Source organism: Carcharodon carcharias, chromosome 12, assembly GCF_017639515.1.
Source record: "Carcharodon carcharias isolate sCarCar2 chromosome 12, sCarCar2.pri, whole genome shotgun sequence".
NCBI classification, from domain to species: domain Eukaryota; kingdom Metazoa; phylum Chordata; class Chondrichthyes; order Lamniformes; family Lamnidae; genus Carcharodon; species Carcharodon carcharias.
The window spans coordinates 57,411,432-57,435,734 of NC_054478.1; the positions used below are offsets into that span (position 1 = coordinate 57,411,432).

The 24,303-nt window shown below is 42.0% G+C and overlaps 1 protein-coding gene across 2 annotated transcripts in view; it reads left to right on the forward strand.

Moving 5' to 3' along the window:
• The window catches only part of itgb5 (integrin, beta 5), a 191,541-nt gene that overhangs the window by 38,273 nt on the left and 128,965 nt on the right, over positions 1 to 24,303 (forward strand). For both annotated transcript variants that reach the window (XM_041200573.1, XM_041200574.1), the window contains 4 exons: positions 4,732 to 4,900; positions 17,084 to 17,245; positions 22,174 to 22,269; positions 22,377 to 22,466. In XM_041200573.1, coding sequence (XP_041056507.1) covers positions 4,732 to 4,900; positions 17,084 to 17,245; positions 22,174 to 22,269; positions 22,377 to 22,466 — 517 coding nt within the window. The remainder of the gene's footprint in view (positions 1 to 4,731; positions 4,901 to 17,083; positions 17,246 to 22,173; positions 22,270 to 22,376; positions 22,467 to 24,303) is intronic.

Sequence of the window (24,303 nt, forward strand, 5' to 3'; positions counted from 1 at the left end):
TAGTAAAACCTTCAGGAAACCTCATCCCACCTGTGGATGAGGTTTCCTGAAAAACACGAAGGCCACTTGGACTCTTTGCCTGCTCGTCAACTTTAAGGCTGGACAGGCAGCGTTGATAACGATTGGTTTTTTCATTGGCCTTTACAAGCATTTGACAGTTCGGCGGGCTTGCCCCTGCACGCCAATGTGAAAATTCTGGCCACAGATTTTAAAAGAGCCAGGCAAAGTAACATGACACCCTGAAATGTTGAATTCAAAGTGAGTTTTTCTCAACTTCAGTTCTTGCAGGTAGCTGTTTAGTCACAGAGGCTCGAGGCTTTTCACACTTGTTAGATCTTAGAATGCATTCCCTTGCACACAGCCTTCTCTCCTTTATACATATTTTCCCCTTTGAATGCAATTTCCCATTGTTTCACTATGCCTTTGGACTTTACTTCTCTAACAATAAAAATCTATCATAGTACCGATTTTACCAGTAATCTTTGGGAAAAATAAACACACTGGCTGCAACTTCGGTGAGCGGTGGGGGGGGGGGGGTGCCGCTTGCCAATGTGTAAAATTACACCGGGTGACGTTGGGCATGTATCCTGACGTCACCATGCATCGTTTAGATTTTCAGTTCAGTGGGTGTGCAGCCGATTCGGTTGCGCACCCACCGAACTGCCAAAGGCCTATTAAGGCCATTAAAAAATTAATTAAACCAATTAATGGACCTGCCTGTCCAACCTTAAGGTTGGCGGGCAGGTGAAGGGGCCTTCAGAAAAAACAGGAAACATCATGCACGGGCGGGATGAGGTTTCATGAGGGTATTAAAAGTTGTGTGAAATGTCTAAATAAAAGAAATTGACATGTCCCAGCTCACGTGACAGTGTCACATGAGGGGACATGTCAAGAATTTTTTTTCTCAACTTTGTTCACTGTTTGAAACATGACCCGATCTCCCTGAGGCAGCACTTTGCCTGAGGAAGATCTATGTGCTCTTTTGTGCGCATGCGACACACTCCCAGCTTAGGGAATCCCCCCCCCCCCCCCACCGTCTGCACAGGGAACGCAAAGCGCTTCTTGGCGCACGTCACACTGGGCAGGCCTTAATTGGCCTGCTCACGTGAAATGGCGGTGCGCCCCCAGTTGGGGGAGTAGATCGGGAACCTGCCCGCTTGCTCCCGAACAACCCCCCCCCACCACCACCACCACCACCACCACCATGACCACCACCACTCTGAGGGGAAGATCCTGCCCACTGTTCCTCAACCTCTCCTGACTTGATGAAACATTGCGCCCCCTCTTTTGATTTCAAGCTAGTCTGGCTTATTTAAAAACGCATTTGTTCCCTTTACACCTCACATTCTACAACTTCAACCCTGTTTACCTCTTTAACTTTCAAACCTAGCTTGTCTTCTGATACACCAACGCCTTCAGACCAGCTGTCTCTAATTCAGCTAAGTCCCGCACACATAAACAGACACACACTATTCCTCTTCTTACAACAAGTTCCAATAATATTATGGAAATTGTTATAATTTCCTGACATAATACAGTGCAGATTTTGCTCAAGATTTAGTTGCTCTGTTTAAAAGGAAGTATTTTTCCTCTTTCTACCACTAAAATTATTGTGGCTCTGTTTTTAAAATTAAAAAGAATTTGTTTCCCCCAATCATATCATTCAAACTCATAATATATACACTGCATGAAAATTGGACTGCCAGTGCACAACATTGCATGTGGCAGAATTATTTTTGGTTCATGTTTAATTTGCCTCATGGATTAAAGAAAGACACTGGAGATAAAGTGGACTTCAAGGTCCACAGTCAAATTCCTGGGCATGTAGGGGTTTTAACATGTACTGTCCCTGAAATAGTTTTATTAAAGTAAAAAAGAAGAAAGAATGTTTGTGCTTTCATGCTTATGGCATTGATATAATGCGAAGAAAATAATGTATAATTTAAAAATAAATCTTGTTCTCATATCTCTTGCAAAATTCTTTGCTGTGCTTTGTTCTTTTGATGTAATTCAGATTTACATAGGTGGCATAACCAGCTGTTTAGCCAAATAAGAACTTTCTATGTATAAGTTTATGGAATTGAATGTATTCTGAATCTTCCAAATGCAGCAACTCTTTGAAGGTTTGCAGTTGTGACTGAATGAAATTGTATAGCTAAGTAATTAATGTATTTGGAAACCTAAATGGATTGTATATATTTTACTAAATTGCAGGAAATGTTATCAGTTTAAGTTCCGTCGACCAATCAGAACCTTCTGAAATGAAGATACATTTTATGAAAGATAATCAATTTGGTGATGTACATTTCTTAATCAGTGAACGATTCATGAATTCTATATTCTGTGCTAACTTTTTCCTCAGTCCCAATGTGTACTGAAAGTGATACTGTAGTTAAAGTGCAGTCCTCAGCAGGAACAGTATCACCAGTGCAAAGAATACAGTCAAATCATGCATGCATTCTAAATGATAAAGCTAATAAAGGTGCTAAAGTTGATAATATAAACCAAGAAACACCACTTTAGAGGCAGGATTTTACCTTCGGCAAGCAGGGGTGGGGCTCGCTTGCCGACATGTAAAATGATGCGGGATGATGTTGGGCGGAACCCCCGATGTCACCCTGCTCCATTTAAGTTTTCAGGAAGGGGGGGGACGGTGGGGGCAGCAAAATCAGCCGACCTGTCAATGTCCACTTGAGGCCATTGACAGGATCAATTAAGCAATTAAAGGACCTGCCCGTCCTACCTTAAGGTTGGCGGGTAGGCCAGAAGCCCCAGCAGCAACTAGAAAAACATAAAACCCCATCCAGTGGCGGGATGAGGCTTCATGTAGGGTTTTAAAAATTGTAATAAAGTTGTTATGGAAATTATGAACATGTCACAACTCATTGTCACATGAGGGGACATGTAAGGGATTTTTTTTCTCTCAGTTTTAGGGCTTCCCCCCTGCCCGCACAGGGAGCGCATAGCGCTTCCCTGCAGGCGTCACGCTGGGCGGGCCTCAATTGGCCCACCCATGTAAAATGGCGGTGCAGCTTGTGACTGGGTTAGCTCTCCCCCCCCCCCCCCACCGACGAACGGAAAGTTCAGCCCTCAATTTTAGGGCTTCCCCCCGTCCGCACAGGGAGTGCATAGCGCTTTCCTGCGGACATCATGCTGGGCGGGCCTTAATTGGTCCACCCACGTAAAATAGCGGTTCGGCCCCGATCGTCAGCAACAATCAGGTCCATGCCCGCCCGCGATTGGGTCAGCTCCGCCCATCCGACGAACGGAAAATTCAGCCCTAGATTTACACTTGTCTGTAAATTTGTCTGTTGTCAGTGAAGAATGCTTGAGTTTGCTTCCAGATACCTATTTTACAATGCCATATGTGAATTATACAAGTCAACTATACATTGGAATATTCATATGTACCAATGGATTGCAGCTGGACCATTTGAAATGCTTTGTAGCACAATACTACTATACCATTCGTTCCTATAAGCTCAATAAAATGGCTAACCCTGATGTTTTTTCCAGTTTAAATCTGCCAATTTTCTGTACAATGTAGAGTCATAGACATTTAGTGACTCAATTAATTTGTTTTTTAAATTGGAGCAACTAAAATGAAAATGATATTTTTATAGTGATTCTTCCAAAATAAAAAAAATATTTCTGGTTTGCCAAGTGCTTGCTATTACTTAGTTTATAATCCTACATTATTGCACCTCTCATATCAAACGTACTCAGTGGTGTTATTTGTAATCAATTCATTAATAAAGGAATAGCAACATTTTAAAATAGACTTGAGTATTTTTAATATTAACATTAATATTTTAGATTGTCAATGATTACTTCAGTCACCTTCACTCCAGCAAGTCTGGATACTAAGATAAGTGCTTGTTTTTAAAGGAAACTGTTAAAGGGTCAACTTATTTAGTCTGCCTGACTAGAATTTTGAACATTATGATTTTAATTAACAGCCTCATTATTTATTTAAATCAAAAATGTCGGTTTTCCTTTTATTCCACTTTGTTTTTTTCCATGTTAGTTTTGATTCATTTTAAAATCAAATCAAGTATTTGTTGAATCCCCATGAGAATGTAATTTTCCCAAAGTTCTCCTCATATTTCTTTTCATCAGTTACAATAATTGAAAGCAGATCTTTCCTGCAGTTCTCAGGAAGGGTAGGACATGGACCAATATTGAAGCATTATTGAAGACTGCATTGAATAACAGACTTCTAATCCTAGCCCTTCTCACAGAGTAGAAATCTATGGCTGGGATTTTCCAGCCCCGGTGTGGCAGATCCCGCAGGCATTCAAACGTCCATTCGCTTCAGCAGGACCAGAAGACCCTGCCAGTGGGAGGGGCCAGAAATTTCAAGAATAATTTTGCTTGGTGAAGACCAAAGTTTAAATAAAAGGAGTGAAGGGAATAATGCTGAAGAACTGTTACTGAATACTTTTTTTTCTGAAATATATTTTAGTGATGGTAAATTAGCCTGTATTATTAGCTATAAGAATAGATAGAGACCCAAAATACTTTTAAGCCAACAGTAGCAGTCTACCAATTAAATAAAATTATGAGTAGCTATGGGTTGATGACCCATTTCAATATCTATCATATAAAATCTATTTTAATATGCACAACATAAATTCCCATTCTCTATGTGGTGTACATCTACAGGAAAGAATACAACAGTCATGGAAGACATAACTAATCCTTGCTATTGTCCTATTTTCTTTCATGTAGTTATAAGATGTTTCCACAATGCGTTCCATCCTTTGGATTCCGACACTTGCTGTCATTGACTGACAAGTCTGACAAGTTCAATGCAGAAGTTCAGAAGCAAATGGTATCTCGGAATCGTGATGCACCAGAGGGTGGTTTTGATGCAATCCTGCAGGCGGCAGTTTGCAAGGTGAGAAAGTGTGCCCTGCAGACAGTCCAGTTTTAACACAGCAAGCATGAGGGTAATATGTCTCAAATTGGCCTGACACAGATATTGCCAACTTTATCTGATCTTATAATCTATTATATCCTGTTAACTATTGATGATACTTTTCAGAAGTCAGGGGAGAAAAGATTGGTCCACGTAGCTTGAAGTGGCGCCATGCAGACTTACAGGCAGGGACCATGTGGCTTTCTTCATTGAGGTAATTGAAGAAAGCCACATGACCCACTCTGGTAGTGGCCCATGGCATTGCTTGCCCTAGAGTAATCAACATAGTCTGCTTGGCATTACTAGAAGCGAAGTTACGCAAATTTCTCTGTCAAACTTTTTAAACTAATTAGTAGGGTTAGTATCGTTTTTAGAATCTTTGCCTTTTTGTTGATTAACAAGTTAGTTGGGTGCTGATGCATTCATTGGTACCTAAAGTAGAGCTACTGATTGAGTAATGAAGCTGCATCTCAATTTACAGAGTTGAAGTTGGGACCATACGTTGTGGTATCAATTACACTCCATTCCATGATCAGTTATGTCGTTCCTTCCAATGATTTCCCATAATACCATCAGCACTCAGTTAAAACCAAAAACAGTTAACAATAACAAATAATTGTAACACATCCAGATAATCGGCTGTACAGTTGTATTTTCCTCTGTTTAAAACAGTTTAAGAAAAAGATTTGGAGCTAAAATTCATTCACAAAGTGCAAAGTTGCATCATGGATTATTTGATACCCCAGCATCAGACAGTGCTGTTGGCTGTTAGCTGTGCAGCACGCATGGGTTTCTTTAGTATTATCAATGGGGAATCCCCTGCGATCAAAGCAGGTAATGGCCAGTAGCACCGTCTGCCTTGGGACAATTGGGGTAGTTGATGTAGCACCACTGTGAAGCGACATGATGTGGACATATTTTTATCCACTTGTTGACATCAGGGTTAGAGAGTTCAATGCCAGGAAATTAAATGCTTTTCAGTATGAAGCAATCTCAAATTAAGTTGAAGTGTCTGCCAGGTTCAGAGTGAGGCTACCTAACCTTCCTCTAAGCATCGTAACCTTTCTTCCTCTTTCAGTCATTCTTATGGCCTTTTTGAGGGGGATGGCTAAATTGTACCAAGTAATGGGACTTGCCCTGAGGGGCAGAACTGAGACAGTTAGAATTAATTTCAGAATCCTTACAGCCAGCAGAGAGAGGAGACTTTCATCTCCTGAGTCCGCATTAGATTCAAAAATAAGTCCAAGGTTAATCGATTACATCACCCAGTCCTCTCAACTGTTTAACTATTAAAATGAAAATGATGACAAAGCACTTTTTAGAATCACATTAGATAGACTCTATGGTGCAGAAAATAGTCATTTGGCCCAAATGATCTATGCTGATGTTTATTCTCCACAAAAGATTCCTCCCACCCTGCCCCTTATTCCCTTTATAAGAACAGAAGAACATAACATGAGAACATAAGAAATAGGAACAGGAGTAGCCCATTCGGCCCCTCGAGCCTGCTCCGTCATTCAATAAGATCATGGTTGATCTTCTCGTGTTTCAATTTCCATATTTCCATCAAACCCTGATAACCTTTGATTCCCTTGCCTAACAAGAATTTATCTACCTTTGCCTTAAAAACACTCAATGACCCCCCCTCCACCACCTTCTGAGGCAGAGAGTTCCAAGTCACACAACCCTCTGAGAGAAAACGTTTTTCCTCATCTCTGTTCTAAAAGGGTGACCCCTAATTTTAAAACAGTGCCTCCTAGTTCTGGACTCACCCACAAGAGAAAACATCCTTTTGATGTCTACCTTGTCAAGGCTGTTCAGGATTTTGTATACTTCAATCAAATCACCCCTCACCCTTCTAAACTCCAGTGGAAACAAGCTCAGTCTGTCTAACCTTTCCTCATAAGATAAGCCACTCATTCAAGGTAACAATCTAGTAACCCTCCTTTGAACCACCTCCAAAGCATTTACATCCTTCCTGAAATAAGGCGACCAAAACTGCACATAGTATTCAAGGTGCGGTTTTATCAATGTCCTTTATAACTGAAGCATAACATCTTTATTTTTATGTTCAATCCCTCCTGTAATAAAGGATAGCATTCCATTAGCCTTTTTAATTACTTGCTGTACCTGCATACTAACTTTTTGTGACTCATGTACTAGAACACCTAGATCCCTCTGCACCTCAGAATTATGCAGCCATCCTCCATTTAAGTAATACTCTGCTTTTTTGTTCCTCATGCCAAAGTGAACAACTTCACATTTTCCCACATTAAACTCCATTTGTCACTCACTCAACCTATCTATATCCATCTGCAACCTCCTCATGTCCTCTTCACAACATACTTTCCTACCTATCTTTGTGTCATCTGCAAATTTAGATTCCATGTCTTCATTCCCCTCATCTAAGTCATTGATGTAAATCGTAAAAAGTTGAGGCCCCAGTACCGACCTCTGTGGAACTCTACTTGTCACATCAGAAAAAGACCCATTTATGCAAACTGCCTGCTTTCTGCCAGCCAGCCAATCTTCTATCCATGCTAACATGTTACCACTACACTTTGCACTTTTATTTTCCATAATAATCTTTGATGTGGCACCATATCAAATTCCTTCTGGAAATCCAAGTACAGTACGTCTACAGGCTCCCTTTTATCACTGTGCATGTTATGCCTTCAAAAAACTCCAATAAGTTGGTTAAACATGATTTTCCTTTCACAAAACCATGCTGACTCTTCCTGATTGCCTTGAGCTCTTCTGAGTATCCAGCTCTAACCTCCTTAATGATCAATATAAATAATTTCCCCACAACCGATGCCAAGCTAACTGGCCTACAGTTTTCTGTTTTCTAACTCCCCTCCCCTTGAATAGAATGATTATATTTGCTACTTTCCAATCTGATGGAACCTTTCCAGAATCTATCAGTTTTTGGAAAATTAACATCAGTGCATCGACTACCTCATTAGCCACCTCTTTTAAGACCCTAGGATGTAGCCCATTGGGACCCGGAGACTTGCCAGCCTGCAGCTCTATTAATTTGCTCAGTACTGTTTCCCTAGTGCTTTCAATTTCACCAACTTCCTTTCTCCCGTTTACCTCCTGATTTGTAGCTATTACTGGAATGATTTTTGTACCCTCCATAGTGAATACAGAAGTAAAATATTAGTTTATTTCTTCCTCCATTTCCTTATTATTTCCTTATTAACCCTCCACTGTCACCCTCTAGAGGACCGACACTCACTTTACTTAATCTTTTCCTTTTCAAGTACCTGTAGAAATTTTTGCTATCCGTTTTTACATTTCTAGATAGCTTTCTCTCATACTCTAATTTCTTTCTCCTGATTAACTTTCTGCTGTTCTTTATATTCTGTTCAATCATCTGTCCTGCTGCTCATCTTTGCGGAGTTATATGCTTTTTCCTTAAGTTTGATGCTTTCCTTAACTTCCTAAGGTAAGCACGAATGGTAGGTGTTCCCCTTAGAATTTTTCTTTATAATAGAAATGTACCTATTCTGAATACTCTGAAATATCCCCTTAAATGTCTGCCACTGCTTCTCTATTGATCTATCCTCTAGTTTCTCAGATCACTTCAGCTAGCTCAGCTTTCATCCCTACATAGTTGCCCTTATTTAAGTTTAAGATAATAGCCTTAGACCAACTCTTCTCCCTTTCAAACTGGATGTAAAATTCAATCATATTGTGGCTGCTGTTACCTAGAAGTGCCTTTACCCTGAGGTCATTAATTAATCCTGTCATGTTACACAATACCAAGTCTAAGATAACCTGCTGTCTGGTTGGTTCCAGAAGATACTGCTCTAAGAAACGATCTCGAAAGCATTCTAAGAACTCCTCATCCAGGCTATTACTACCAATCTGATTTTTCCAGTTTAGGTGTAGATTAAAATCACCCATGATTATTGCTGTCCCTTTATCACAAGCACACAATATTTTCTCTGGAATACTTTGTCCTACACCGTGGCTACTGTTAGGGGGCCTGCAGACTACTCCCACTAATGACTTTTTCCCCCTACTATTCCTCATCTCCACCCAAACTGATTCTACGTCCTAATCTCCTGAACCAAGGTCACCTCTAACTATTACACCAATGGCCTCTTTGATTGACAGTGTTACCTCTCCACCTTTACCTAGCTTCCTATTCTTCTTGAGTGTCATGTACCCCTCAATATTAAAGACCCAATCTATGTTGTCCTGTAGCCATGTCTCCGTAATTGCTATCAGATCATATTTATTGTGGACCATCAATTCATTTACTTTATGAATGTTACGTTCATTCAGATAGAGAGCCTTCAGTTTTGTCTTTTTGTTACCTTTGTAACGTCTAGTCTTGACTGTTGATATATTCTTAGGTTTTTTTCTCTCTGTCCCTTCCTGCCATTCTCTGACCCTCATTTTTCATGTTACTATTTTGCTCTCCTGTCTTGACTCTACACCCTGAATTGCTACCTCTAACCAAGCTTGATCCCTCACCTCTCTTACTTAGTTTAAAGCCCTCTCTACTTATCTGGTTATGCAACTTGCAAGGACACTTGTCCCAGCATGGTTCAGGTATAAACTATCCCAAAGGTACAGCCCTCACTTTCCCCAGTACTGATGCCAGTGCCCACAAACCGGAAACCACTTCTCCCCATCTAGTCTTTGAGCTATGCATTTGCCTCTCTAATCTTATTTGCCCTATGCCAATTTGCATGTGACCCAGATAATAATGCAAGTATTATTACCTTTGAGGTTCTGCTTCTTAATTTGGTACCTAGCTCCTCATACTAAATTTGCAGAACCTCTTTCCTAGTTCTATCTATATCATTGGTACCTATATGGATAACGACAACTGGATCCTGCTCCTCCCACTGCAAGTTCCTCTCTTATCCTGAGCAGATGTCCCGAACCCTGGCACTGGGCAGGCAACACAGCCGTCTGGACTGTCACTCTTTGCTGCAGAGAACAATGTCAATCCCCCTCACATGATACTATCCCCTACTACCACTACCTTCCTTTTTGTTCTCACTGCTTGAACAGCTTCCTGTACGACAGTGCCATGGCCAGCCAGCTCATCCACCTTGCAGACCTCGCTTTCATCCACACAGGTTGTGAGCACCTCAAACCTGTTTGACAATTGCAAAGTCTGAGGCGCCTCCACTATTGTCTGCTCGGTCCCATTAACTGCCTCACTGACAGTCACACCCTCCTGCCCCTCACTGCTGACCAAATCAGATGACCCACTTCTCAGAGGTGTGACTGTCTTCTGGAACAAAGTATCCAGATATTTCTCCCCCTCCCTTATGTTGTACTGTGCCTGCATTTCAGCTTCCAGATTAATAATCCTGATCCAGAGTTCCTCAAGATGTATACACTTCCTGCAGACGTGTTTGTTGTGGATCGCCTTGGCATCCAAAAGCTCCCACGTCTCACAGCTGCAACATAATACCTGTCCCACCATTCTAACTTATGTTATTTAATTTACTTTAATTACTTTCTTCCTATGTATACTACAATTTAGTGTTAATTGAATGCTAGTGCCATGACAACTAAAGATTATACGCTTCTTAATTACAAGGTATGTGTTTTAGATGTTTGTTTAAATTATTTTATTTTAATTGCGTTTTTATCTTTATTGTTTTATTTTAATTTTAAAGTTTTCAAATTTTGGTTTATTATTTTTAAAGTTTTAGTTCTTTTTATTTATAGATCTACCTCAACTCACCTGCCCTTAGCTGGTTTCTCACACACTGTCCCTTAGATTGAGCACTAACCAGGCAATCAACTTACTAGTTTCTTGTGATGTCACAGTTGCTTTTTTCTCCCTATTCCTGGACTGCAGCTTCCCAGCAGCTGAAACAGTGAAACAGTGCGCTGCTCAGCTCCTCACTCGAACCCCTGGTCTGTATTTATAGGCACTCCTCAGTTCCGCTCCTCACTCAAATCCCTGGTCTGTACTTGTAGGTGCTCCTCAGTTCTGCTCTCAGTCGAATCCCTGCTCTGTATTTATAGGCGCTCTCAGCTCCATTCCTCATTCGAATCCCCGGTCTGTATTTATAGGTGTTCCTCAGTTCCTGACTGTCTCCCGGAGGTCCGTTCCGCTCTGCTCTGACTCCCACTCCCAGCAAGGGAGGTTTGATACATTTATGTGTCAAACCTCCTCTTAAAAGTATCAGTGTTATTGGCTTCAACCACTCCATGTGGCAACGGGTTCCATATTCTCACCACTCTTTGTAAAGAATTGCTCCTAAGTGCTTCATTTGATCTGTTTGTGACTGTCTTATATTTATGTGCCCTTGTTCTGAATTCACAAGATGAAACAGTTTCTCCATCTTCATCCTATCAAAGTTCTTCATAATTTTGAAGACCTCTATCAGGCCTCCTCTTCTTCTTCTCTTTTCCAGAGAAAGGAGCCCCAGCATGTTCAATCTTAAGTGACAGTTGCATCCTCGAAGGACATTGGAAAGATTGAGTCTAGAAGCGAAAGAAGTTTCTTTGGCAGAAAGGAAGGGGCAGAGTCAGGCAAATTGTACAGGTGCAAGTAATGGATAGGATTTGGAAGTTGAAGTTCAGTTCTGAGTCAAACATAATATCAAGATTTGATTCAACCTGTGCAAGGAACCAGCAATGAACAGTAGTCTGTGACAAGTAGGGGGAGTTGGTGGCATAATGGTAATTTCACTGGACTAATAATCCAGAGGCCCAGACTAAAGCACTAGGGACATGAGTTTAAATCCCACCATGGCAGCTGTTGGAATGTAAATTAAATTAATAAATCTGGAATTGAAAGCTAGTCTCAGTACTAGTGACCATGAAGCTATTGTTGATTGTTGTAAAAACCCATCTGGTTCACGGTTATGATCCCAGCTGATGTTAAATCTGGACAAGTCAGATCTCAGATTGAAACCTGGTTTGGAAGATCCTAGCTTTGCTTTTTTTAAGAAACAGTGGAGGTCAGTTACTGAACACATTCACAAGAGTCTGCCAGTATACTGTTCACACAAAGAATAAAATGTTTATTAAACAAGAAAAATTGAACAATATTACACTAGGCAAAAAGGTTGGAAAGGTTTCAATACAGATACCGGAAAATGATTCAAACTCACACTATTCCTTTCATCCCAGTAACCCTTACAGACACAGAACCCCAGTGAAGATTTACCACTGTGTCAACACCAAGGTTTCTTGCTTCGGTTAGCTCAGTTTCAAACAGTTTTCTTCTGGCAGACCTCTGAGCATTCACTCGATGCTTTTCTTCAGCTGGTATCTCTCCCTGAGACATCCAAAAACTGCAATCTAAACTCACTATTACTTCAGCTTCAGAGCAAAAATATGAGTTCCTTAAACTCAGTTTCCCAGCAGGCTTGCAGGATTTCTTATGAGAGAGATTAGACCTACTGCCTGCACTGTCTGGTATACACACACTAACTTCTGTGCTTCCCTGTCTCTCTATGTTTCTCTGGACCTCTGGTGCTAGGCAACAGCACAATTTTTTTCTACTTTTTTTCACTAAACTACAAACCTCTTGGTAACCTATCACTTCACTTCAGGAGTTGTAAAACCTCATTGAAAATGCATGTGTACAAAAAAGGCTCCAAACTTCCTGGCACCCAGCTCACAAAAACCTCTAAGTGAAACTAAAACCAGGTTTCACCTTTCTTAACACCCAAATACAAAATATAAGTTAAACCTATGAATGTTCCTAACATTCGCTAATGTCCTTTAGGGAAGGAAACCTGCCGTCGTTACCTACATGTGACTCCGGATCCAGGATGACGTGGTTGATTATTAAATGCCCTCTGACATGACCTAGCATGCTCAATTTTATCAAATCACTACAAAGTCAAAAAGGAATGAAATCAAACATACCCCCAGCAGTGACCTAGGCACTGGAAACGACAACTCCACACCTAACCCTGTTGACCCTGCAAAGTCCTCTTTACTAATATCTGGGGGCTTGTACCGAAATTGGGAGAACTGTCACACAGACTAGACAAACAATAATCTGACATAGTAATTCACTGTGAATCACACCTAACAGACAATGTCCCAAATACCACCATCGCCAACTCTGGGTACATCCTGTCCCACCAACAGGATGGCCCCATCAGAGCTGGCGGCACAGTGATATACAGTCAGGAGGGAGTTGCCATGGGAATCCTCACCATTGGCTCTGGACCCCATGAAGTCTTATGGCATCAGATCAACATGGGCTAGGAAATCTCCTGCTGATTACTACCTACTGCCGCTCTGAGGTGATGAATCAGTAGTCCTCCCTGTTGAACACCAATTGGAAGAAGCACTGAGGATGGAAAGGGCACAGAATGTACTCTGGTTGGGGGACTTCAATATCCATCACTTAGAGTGGCTCGGTAGCACCTCCACTGCCTGAACTGGCTGAGTCCTAAAGGACATAGCTTCTAGGCTGGGTCTGTGGCAGACTGTGAGGTAACCAACAGGAGGGAAAACCTACTTGATCTCGTCCTCACCAGTATACCTGTTGCAGATGTATCTGTCCATGACAGTATTGGTAGGAGTGACCACTATACAATCCTTGTAGAGACAAAGTCCTGTCTTCATATTGAGAATAACCTTCATCGTGTTGGCACTACCATCAGGCTAAATGGGGTAGGTTTTGAACAGATCTAACAACTCAAAGCTGGGCATCTCTGAGGTGCTGTAGACTATCAGCAGAAGCAGAATTGTATTCAACCACTAATCTGTAACCTTATGGCCTGACATATCCCCCACTCCAATTAACATCAAGCTGAGGGATCAACCCTCATTGAAGAGTGCAGGAGGGCATGCCAGGAACAGCACCAGGCATACCTAAAAATGAAGTGTCAATCTGGTGAAGCTACAACACGGGACTATTTGCATGCTAAGCAGCGGAAGCAGCATGTGATAGACAGAACTAAGTGATCCTACAACCAACGGATCAGATCTAAGCTCTGCAGTCTTGCCACATCCAGTGGTGAATGGCGGTGGACAATTAAGCAATTAAAGGAGGGGGAGGCCCCATAAATATCCCCGTTCTCAATAATGAAAGCCCAGCACATCAGTGCAAAAGACAAGACTGAATAACTTGCAACCATCTTCAGAATAGATGATCCATCTTGGCCTCCACCTGAGGTCCCCTGTATCACAGATGCCAGTTTTCAGCCAATTTGATTCACTCCATGTGATATCAAGAAAAGGCTGACGACACAAGATACTGCAAAGGCTTTGGCTACTGACAGCATTCTGGCAGTAGTACTGCAGACTTGTACTCCAGAACAAGCTGCACCCATAGCCAAGCTGTTTCAGTACAGCTATAACACTTGCATCTACCCGGCAATGTGGACAATTGTCCAAGTATGTCTTGTTCAGAAAAAGCAGTACAAATCCAACCCGGCCAATTACTACCCCATCAGTCAAGTGTCAATCATCAGCAAAGTGATGGAAGGGGTCATTTACAGTGCTATCAAGTGGCACTTACTCAACAATAACCTGCTCACTGACACTCAGTTTGGGTTCCATCAGGATCACTCAGCTCCTGACCTCATTATAGTCTTGGTCCAAACATGGTGGTCCAGAGGTGCCATGAGGCAGCATTTGACTGAGTGTGGCATCAAGGAGCCCTAGCTAAACTGAAGTCGATGGCAATCAGGAAAAACCCTGCACTAGTTAGAGTCATACATAACACAAAGGAAGATGGTTGTGGTTGTTGGAGGTCAATCATCTAAGTCCCAGGACATTGCTGCCGGAGTTCCTCAGGGTAATGTCCTAGTCTCATCTTCAGCTGCTTCATCAATGACTTTACCTCTATCATAAGATCAGAAGTGGGGATGTTCGCCGATGATTGCACAATGTTCAGCACCAATCACCAAATACCGAAGCAGTCCATATTCATTTGCAGCAAGACCTGGACCATATTCAGGCTTGGGTCTGATAAGTGGCAAGTAACATTCACGCCACACAAGTGCTCAGCAATGACCATCACCAATAAGAGAGAATCTAACATCTCTCTTTGCAATTCAATGACATTACCATCACTGAATCCACCACTATCAACATCCTGGCTATAAGAGCAGGTCAGAGACTGGGAATTCTGCAATGCCTAACTCCCTTCCTGACTCCCCAAAGGCCTGAGTATGTTGGAATTCTCCATTTTCCTGGGTGAGTGCAGCTCCAACAGCACTCAAGAAGCTTGACAGCTTCCAGGACATAGCAGCCCGCTTGATTTGCACTCAGCCATCACCTTAATCATTCACTTCCTCCACCAATGATGCAGAGTGGCAGCAATGTGCACCATCTACAAGATTCACTGCAGCAACTCACGCAGACTCCTTCAACATCACCTTCCAAACCTGTGACTTCTATCACCTAGAAAGACAAGGGCAACATGGAAATGCCACCACCTGCAAGTTCCCCTCCAAACCATACTATCATTCTGTCTTGGAACTGTATCGCTGTATCTTCACTGTCCCTGGATCAAAGTCCTGGAACTCTCTTTCTAACAGCACTGTGGGTATACCTACAGCATATGGACTGCAGCAGTTCAAGAAGGCAGCTCACCACCTTCTCAGGGCAGTTAGGGATGGACAGTAAAGGCTGGCCTAGCCAGTGATATCTATATCCCACGAGAGTATATATTAAAAAGGAGGTGGAATTTATGGAAGAGTTTGAAAACAATGACTTTAGTCTTGCTGACATTTAGTTGAAGGAAAATTGAACTCATCCATGACTCAGTGTTAGATCTGTAATCTGGAAGCACAGGGGTGGTAATGCAGCCAAGGGAATTATTGGGGAGGAACAGCTGGCTGTCATCAGTATACAGATGAAATTTAAACCTGCACCTCTGGCTGATGTCACCAGGGCAAATTAAGTAAAGGAGAGGTACCAGAGATAGATCTCTTGGGATCTCTGGCTGCGATTGGAATGTCAGCAACCAAAGCTACACCTTGGATTTCCTAAACTATACACATCACTGACAGCTAATATTAGCATGACTGTAATATATACTCCCTACAGTTTACAGAACAGCTAGGAAAATCGATCCTTTACCCTTTGTGTACACTAGGATGCAATAAAGAATCCTGCAATCTATTATGGAGAAAAATGCTTTATTTTTGGTGTAGTTTCAACTTCAGAGATGAAGAAACCTAAGCACTTGTCCTTAATATTATAAGTGCAGAGGCTAAGCTAGAGGATTTTAAGAAGGCAGTTTGTTGTGGTGAAAAAGACACCTATCAGACGTTTTAGTTATTTCCTTTGAATTGGGTCACTGAAAGTTTAACATATGAAAAGCACATGCATTCAGTGTCCTTTCCTATAGGTGGATCTTGCATGGGTGTCTGTTTATATCCACATAGAGAAACCGTTTTATGTTTTACAAAGCTCCCAAAGAGGGAATTTTTTCCATTCTCTGATTTCCTTAAGTACTTGTGCTGTACCAGAAATTGGTTATGATTGGAACGTGTGGAATGTCTGCCCTGTTTCTGTGGTTAGTAGATGACATACAATCCTATGCCAACAAATTTAAGGCTATGACCTTACTTTAAAAAGCATGTGACAGCAGAACTATTCTGGAAAATTATGCAATTTTAGTTGATTCAGGATATGATATAAGTTCATCTTGGATCCTGCGCATTATTAGAATTTTAATAAAATTATCTGAGAAGTCTCCTGGACAACCTGCTTGCTGGTGATAATTATAACATTTGTTGAGGGAGAATCATGGAATGTGTAGCAAGCTTAGAGATAATTAACTTACTGAAGCAGTAATGAATTCCGAGTTGTGTTTGCATTTGACTGATACTCATGCCCGGACTCAGTGAGGTAGAAAACATCACAAGTCTTTATTTTGCTTTTAAAACTTCCTCAAGTTTACTGTTTCTGGGTCTGATAATAAATAATACTATTGGATAGTTTTTTTGTAGTGTTCAATCATAAGAGTTACTATAGTAGATAGTTCTCCGTTTTATCAAATTCCTTTATATTGACTATGCAGAGATTTGTGGAGACTGTGGCATTTATGTACTCTGACCATTCACCTAACTATGTGGACTTTGCTGATGGATTGCGAGGATCTCTAATTACAGCAGTATGATCCTAAACTGTTTATGTTTACAGGAAGCCAGGCTTTAAAAATAACACTAGTAATTGTGACCTTATTTGCCTCCTAAGGAAAAAATAGGCTGGCGGAAGGAGGCTTCCCACTTACTGGTGTTTACCACAGATGATGTACCACACATTGCATTGGATGGCAAGCTTGGTGGTCTGGTACAACCCAATGATGGACAGTGCCATCTTGATGAAAACAACGAGTATAGTTCCTCTACACAAATGGTGAGGCTAACCTGTCACTTCTTTGTAACATGATACAGTAATATATAGATTCAATATTGATCAATACTTCTTGTCCTATGTCATACCGGCACAATGTATCAGGTGATTTCTACATCCATGGTTCACGGCGGCAACTGCACATATTAAAGTGCAGCTGCCTCAGTCAGGTCTGATTTTTGCTAGTGGGATGTCCAAAACATGACTTGTGCACTTTAGACCTGGTAGGAGAAGGTCCAACCTTTCCAGAGTTCTTGGGATAGTTAGGGTACACTTTTGGAGAGGTGACCTACCCTTTTGAATATGGTCCTGGGACACCTTAAGGAAAAGTCAGGAGCCCTTTGGGAGAGGTCATGTGTCCTTTGGGATTGTTTAAAATAGACTGTGCATAAAAATTGCATAAACTGGTTGGAACTGTCAAGCTCATTGGAACTGTCAGGAGAGCTGTAAAGAGAACTGTCAAGGGGAGGTGTCATAGGGAGCTTTCAAGCTGTCAAAGGATTTAAATCTCTTGATCTTTAAATATTTGAAAAGAAAACTGTTTGGAGTGTTTAAAAAAAATCAGTGCATGCTATTTCACGCTGCCTGTTGGCATAAGCCTGGGGGTTACTGTTATAGGAATTGTGCTGCATGTCTGATTTTGCAACCCATCATTATCATACTACGGTGCTTGTCCACAGTTTGATTGATAGCTCCAAATGCTATAAAACACTTATAAAGGTGAGGTGAGAGTCACTGCCCTTGACATCAAGGCAGCATTTGACCAAATGTGGCATCAAAGAGCCCTAACAAAAATGGAGTCAATGGGAATCAATTTCCTGGATGAGTGCAGCTCCAACAACACTAAAGAAGTTTGACACCATCCAGGATAAAGCAGCCCTCTTGATTGGCACCCCATCGACAAATATTCACTCCCTCTACCACCGACGCACAGTAGCAGCAGCGTGTACCATCTACAAAATCCACTACAGGAACTCACCAAGCCTCCTTAGGTAGCATCTTCCAAACCACAATCTCTACCATCTAGAAGAGCAAGGGCAGCAGACAGATGGGAACACCACCGCCTGGTAATTTCCCCCAAAGCCACTCACCACCTTGACTTAGAAATATATCATAGTTCCTTCACTGTCGCTGGGTCAAAATCTTGGGACTCCTCCCTAATAACACCGTGGGTGTACCTCCACTACATGTACTGCAGCGGCTCAAGAAGTCAGCTCATCACCACCTTCTCAAGGGCGGTTAGGGATGGGCAATAAATGCTGGCCTCGCCACTGACACACACATCCCATGAACAAAAAAAAGTCTTTGAAGTGGAAGTATGAAGACAAATACTTATTTTTATAATGGATTAAAGGATGTTGAATGTAGTGAATGGGTTTTATCAATGAGAGTGTTTGTCCAATTAGTAAATTCATCGACAGACACCTTAGAACTTTATTTAATCTGTTATGGCACAGCCGATGGTAAATGCTGAGCTGCTCAGATCCCAAAGGGAAACCTGAAACAACTGCCACAACTGTTTTGTAATTTGTATAAATTTAAAGATGTGTGCCTTGAATTCAGTAGTAATAAGACCACCGAGTCTAATGGATTTCTAACAAAACTAAATTAAACCTTTATTAATAGAAGAAATGATTTTAAGTACATACATAATCTACAAATTCCCACTATGATAACTTCCACAACCCCTAGTTAATCTAACTCCCATTACACTTTCGCTAAGGCAACAGTAAAACACATAGGCCCATAACATCTGCGCTATCCAGTATCGGATTGAGGGGTACTCCAGAGATGCAATGGAGAATCCCTCTGGCAAGTTCCCAGGTAAGGGTTTTGCACAGCAATTTCCCAGAATGCTCATTTCCTCTGGACAATTGTGCTGCACTGGGAACCATTTGAAAATGCGATTTAAATCGCAAACTTCAGATGTTTCCGCCGGGGTTATACCAATAGTTACTCAGAAAAGGTTAGAAGAATTAAAACCTCTTCTAATTTCTGGGTAACTATTGTAAAGGCCCAGGCTGACCTCATGGGACTCCCTGATATCCCCAACTCCCCCCATGGGAGCCCCTCCGTCCAGCCCCTCAACCGCAGACCACCCTTCACCCGACCCTGGAACCTCCCACCTTGGATACCGCCCGACCTCCCCTGACCTAAGCAGCCTCACCCCAACCTTAGACCTCCCCCCGACCTCGGCCTTGGACTCCGTTGACCTCAGAACCCCCAGTACAATCCTGGACGTCGGACACCCCCCCCTACTTTGGACTCCCCCCCCCCCCCCAATTTCGGACTGGCCCACCCGACCTCAGAACCTCCAACCACACCTCCAATCTCGAAACCTCCGATCCCCCCCCCCCCCCCCCCCCCCCCCCCCCCCCCCCCCCCCCGAACTCGGGACCACCGATCCCCCACCCGACCTTGGAACTTCTGACCACCCCCCCCCCTCCCACCCGACCTTGGAAACCTTAACCTCAGACCCCGCCCCCGACCTCGCACCTTCCCCAACCTCGGACGCCTCTGACCTCAGAACCTCTGAACCAGTGCCCCGTCCTCAGACCCCACCGAATGTGGAACCCCCCGCACCGACTTCTGAAGCTCCAACCTAGCCCCCCAACCTCGGAACCCCCACGCCCCCGGCCTCAAAACAACCACAGACCGCCCAAGCCCTCCCGACCTCCAGCATCTAAGCCTCAAGTTGCTACCTACAAAGAACTGAAGTTAAGAAAACTCACATTGAATTGGACTGTTAAGGGTATCGTGTTTCCTTGCCTGGGTCTTTTAAAGACGTCCCTTTGACGTCAGGCCCCCACACACCGCCGACCCACAAATCCTATCTACTTATCTTAGACACTTACCTTCTCCCTGGCCTGTCAGTTTCCCTGGCCCTTTAAACTTACCTGCTTGACTGCTAGTGCTGTAAAAAAGGAGTTTGGCCTTCTTGAATTCGCTGGATACTGGGTGAGTTGGCATAGCTGATGTAAGGGCAAAGGGGGGGTGGGTGGGGAGGCATGGGTTGGCATGATTTGGCACTAAGTTGGCCTCAGGTCTATAAAAGGCCACGGAGTGAATAGGGGACAAAGGCTAGCAAGGAGTGTATGGGGGGGCATGGGAGGTGGGTAAAGGGTTATAGATTGGCATGGGGGTATGAAGGGCCATGGGGTGGGTAAAGGAGCATAGGTTGGCATGGAGGGCATGAAGGCCTATGGGGCTGGGTAGAGGGGTATAGGTTGGCATGGAGGGTATGTGGGGCCATGGGGGGTGAATGGGGGCACAAGGTAGCATGAGTTGGTGTGGGTGGTTCATGGGGAGTGTGTGGGGAAGTGTGGGATGAGGACTTTTTTTGTTTTTTTCATAACTGCAACAAAGTGCTGGAACACCAAGGCCAACTTTTCACCCAGCCTGCCTCCACACCCGGCACCTCCAAACTCTTTCTGGGGCCAGTGGTCATGACTCCCATTTTCACCCCCCTCCCCCGGCCACTTAAGGGGCACTTTCTCCTGGGTCAGGTTTGCAGAGCCAAGCATTGACCCGACTCTGCACTCCAGCCCGATTGTGAAAATTCAGGCCTACAAGTTTTTACCCCTAAACTTTGCCTAACCTATAAATTTGTAATCATTTTCTCCTGATCTATGATGATTGTGGAAATGGTCTCTTTAACCTTCCTGCATTATTTCCTGACCAGCATGCCAACATAATTATGTCAGGTTAATAGTCAGTAAAATTGTACGTAAGATATCAAGTGAATGTCCTGACATGCATAATGCATGTAGTCATTTTTGAGTTAGTGTTGATTAAAATTCAGCCCAATATGTTTCCTTTTTAAAAAATGCCAAACTAATGATAAAAACATGTGAATTCAGTTTTCCAAGGGGATATTTTTGGTTCCACAGCACTCATTCTACTTATGAATAAATTTTGTTCAATATGTTGCAGCTATTTACAAAACCTCACCTAATGTATCCTATAATTCCCTGATTCAGTATTATCTGATGTTCACTTCTGTTTGTACTTATGTACCTTTGTATTAAAATGTCTTTAGCTCCTGATAAGCTATCAGCTACATCTAAGAATTATTGCATATTGGCATTTTTTGAAATATGTTATTAGTGCATACAGAATGCATGAAGAATCGTTCTGCCTTTTCACAAGTAATTGATTAAGTGGCATGAGGGCCTACAAGCCATTACTACTTTATGGGTGGAATTTTACGACCCCATGGCGGCAGGAGTGGGTCATAAAATACAGCAAGCCATTCAAAAGTCCATTGGCTTTGGCGGGACTGGAAAATCCACCAGCAGGAGGGGCCGTAAAATTCCACCCTATGTGTGGAGTTGCTCAAGCTACATTTTTGCTTTAGTTTTACATCCTGTGATCCTTTAAAATGAATTTTATGGTGCTCTATATTGCATAGAATGGGATAGTTAATGATATGATATCACTGGAATTTTGTTCATGCTAGTTCAGTGTAGTGGGAAGCTCAATATCATTTTTGGAGAGCCCTGTGAAATGAAATTGAAATAGAGGGCAAGGAAAGGCAAATAGATGCAAGAATGGTAAACTTGAGGATGGACAGTGATTTGCAGAGGAAGAAGTGACAAATAAAGTGAATTAGGACAGGTGAACAGAACTGAGAGTCAGCCCAGGAAATGGGAAGTGGTTGCATTATGCACAGTGAAAGAATTGAAAGTGATGTAAAGCTCATACTTGTGGTATAATGTGATGTCAACTGTAACAGAAGAAATACAGATGTAAATAGTTTCCTATGATTATCCAATATTTTTGTGACATAAGCTTCTCCTGGGAAAAAGAACAGCTGTGAATAGGCCTATAATGTTGTACCAGCTGCTTGTAAGTAACAATATCCAATGCTATTTGAGACTGTGGGGAAATGTACTGGCTAGTATTTCTACATTTTCTTATTTTGACTCCAGGATTACCCATCACTTGCACTTCTTGGAGAAAAGCTGGCAGAGAACAACATTCATTTGATATTTGCTGTTACTCAGTCCCATTACATACTTTACAAGGTATTGTACACATTTTGATTCATATTTCTTACAATCCATGGTTTGGTTCTTTTTTGTTGTTGAATTGCTTTGTGAATAAACCTCATGTTATGTTTCTATTTCTGAAGAATTTTACTGCTCTGATTCCTGGAACAACTGTAGAAATTCTTGACAAGGATTCAAAGAATATCATTCAGCTGATTGTCAATGCTTACAGTGTAAGTTGATTTGAGTTCATTTTCAAAATCAAATAGTACTTCAACCAAACATATTGTTATACTGAAGTGTCTCTGGAATGTAAACAGAATATTTTTTGCCTTTTGAACATTGCTTAGACATGCACATGTTTTGCCACAAGTCTGGAACAGTATGCTTTGGAAAGCTGCATGATCATCAGATCTCTAAGCAGATATTGTTTCACTTTGGTACTTCTAAGATCATGGTAGTATTTTATTCTGCACTAATGAAATGTGAACTTTCTTGGTTTGTGAAACTGTGAATGTTACATTATATCATTATTATGTTCATCCCACCTAAAAAAAAGCTGGGGCTGAAGCATCACCTTTGGATTAGTCTCTTTGAACCAGTTTTATGAATATAGCAATGTGGGACTGAATTTACCGTTTGTCTTAACAGAACTTGAACTTGCGTATTTTATCAGTGAACGATGTTCAGTCAGCCAACTCCTGATTCAGTGAAAAGTAGGAGGGTTCAGCTGTCGACAAGAACCACCACTTCTTAAAATTCTTTATTGACTATATCTATAACTGAAATTTTATAATAAGTGTGTTTTTGTAACATAATACTATTCGTGTTGTTGGCAGATAAGGACAATAGATAAAACCTTTTAGCTCTTACGCCCGACCATCTCCACTTTCAGCAAACAGAAGGCTTCATTTATGTGGAGAAGACTAATGGTTATTACCGACAGACATTGCACAGGAAAAAAAGAATGTCAAAGCAGACAATGCGTAACTTGTCACAATCTCACATGTCTTCATTATGTGACTATAATGAAACACCACTGACACACTCCCAAATCTGATTATCCGGTATGCTTTGCTGTAACTGTTTATATTCAGTATTCCGTATGTTGGTCCACACACCCACGAATCTTGGAGGGAACATTGGTCCTGCTGACATCCTCCTAAAATTCCACTGTAGTCTCTCTAGTATGATCACACCTTTTGAGTAATGCAGTGACAAGAACTATATGTAACACTCTAGCTGTGGCCCAGTGTTTTATGCGGTTCTAGCATAACCCCTCTGCTCTCATATTCTGTTCCTTCGTTATTAAAGGAAGTTGTCACATACGCATTCTTAACCACCTTATCTCCCTATCCTGCTATCTTTAAGATCTGTAGACATAAACACCAAGGTTTCTCCATTCCTCCACACTTCCCTGTCTCCTACTATTTATTATGTATTCCCTTGGTTAGTTAGCCTTACCATAATGATTTACCGCAGACTTCTCCAGATTAAATTCCAATTACTCGATCTCTGTGAGAAGTATTTAATATTTAACTGTCTGTCTTACATAGAATCCTTGAACAGAATGATTATCGCACAGAGTGGGACTATTCAGCCTGTCAAACCCATGCTGGCTTTCTGCAACAGCATTTTAAATTTTAAAAAATAATATTTTCATGTGTTGTGGACAATTCTGGCTAGCCCAGCATTTGTTGCACATCCCTAATTGCCCTTGAGATGGTGGTGGTGATCTGCCTTCTTGAATTGCTGCAGTCTATCTGTTATAGGAACACCCCTAGTTCTGTTAGGAAAGGAGTTCCAGGATTTTGAACCAGTGACAGTGAAGGAATGGTAATATAGCTCCAAGGCAGGATGGATTATGACTGGAGGTATTGACGTTCACATCGCACCTGTGGTGGCTCTTTGAGAGGGTTAACCAGTTAGTCCCACTCTCCTGTCCTTTTCGCGTAGCGCTGCGGATAATTTCCCTGCAGGTGTTTATCCAATTCCCTTTTGAAAGCTATAATTGAATCTGCCTCCACTATACCTCTCTTCACCTAGCCCATACTCCCCCTCATCCACCCA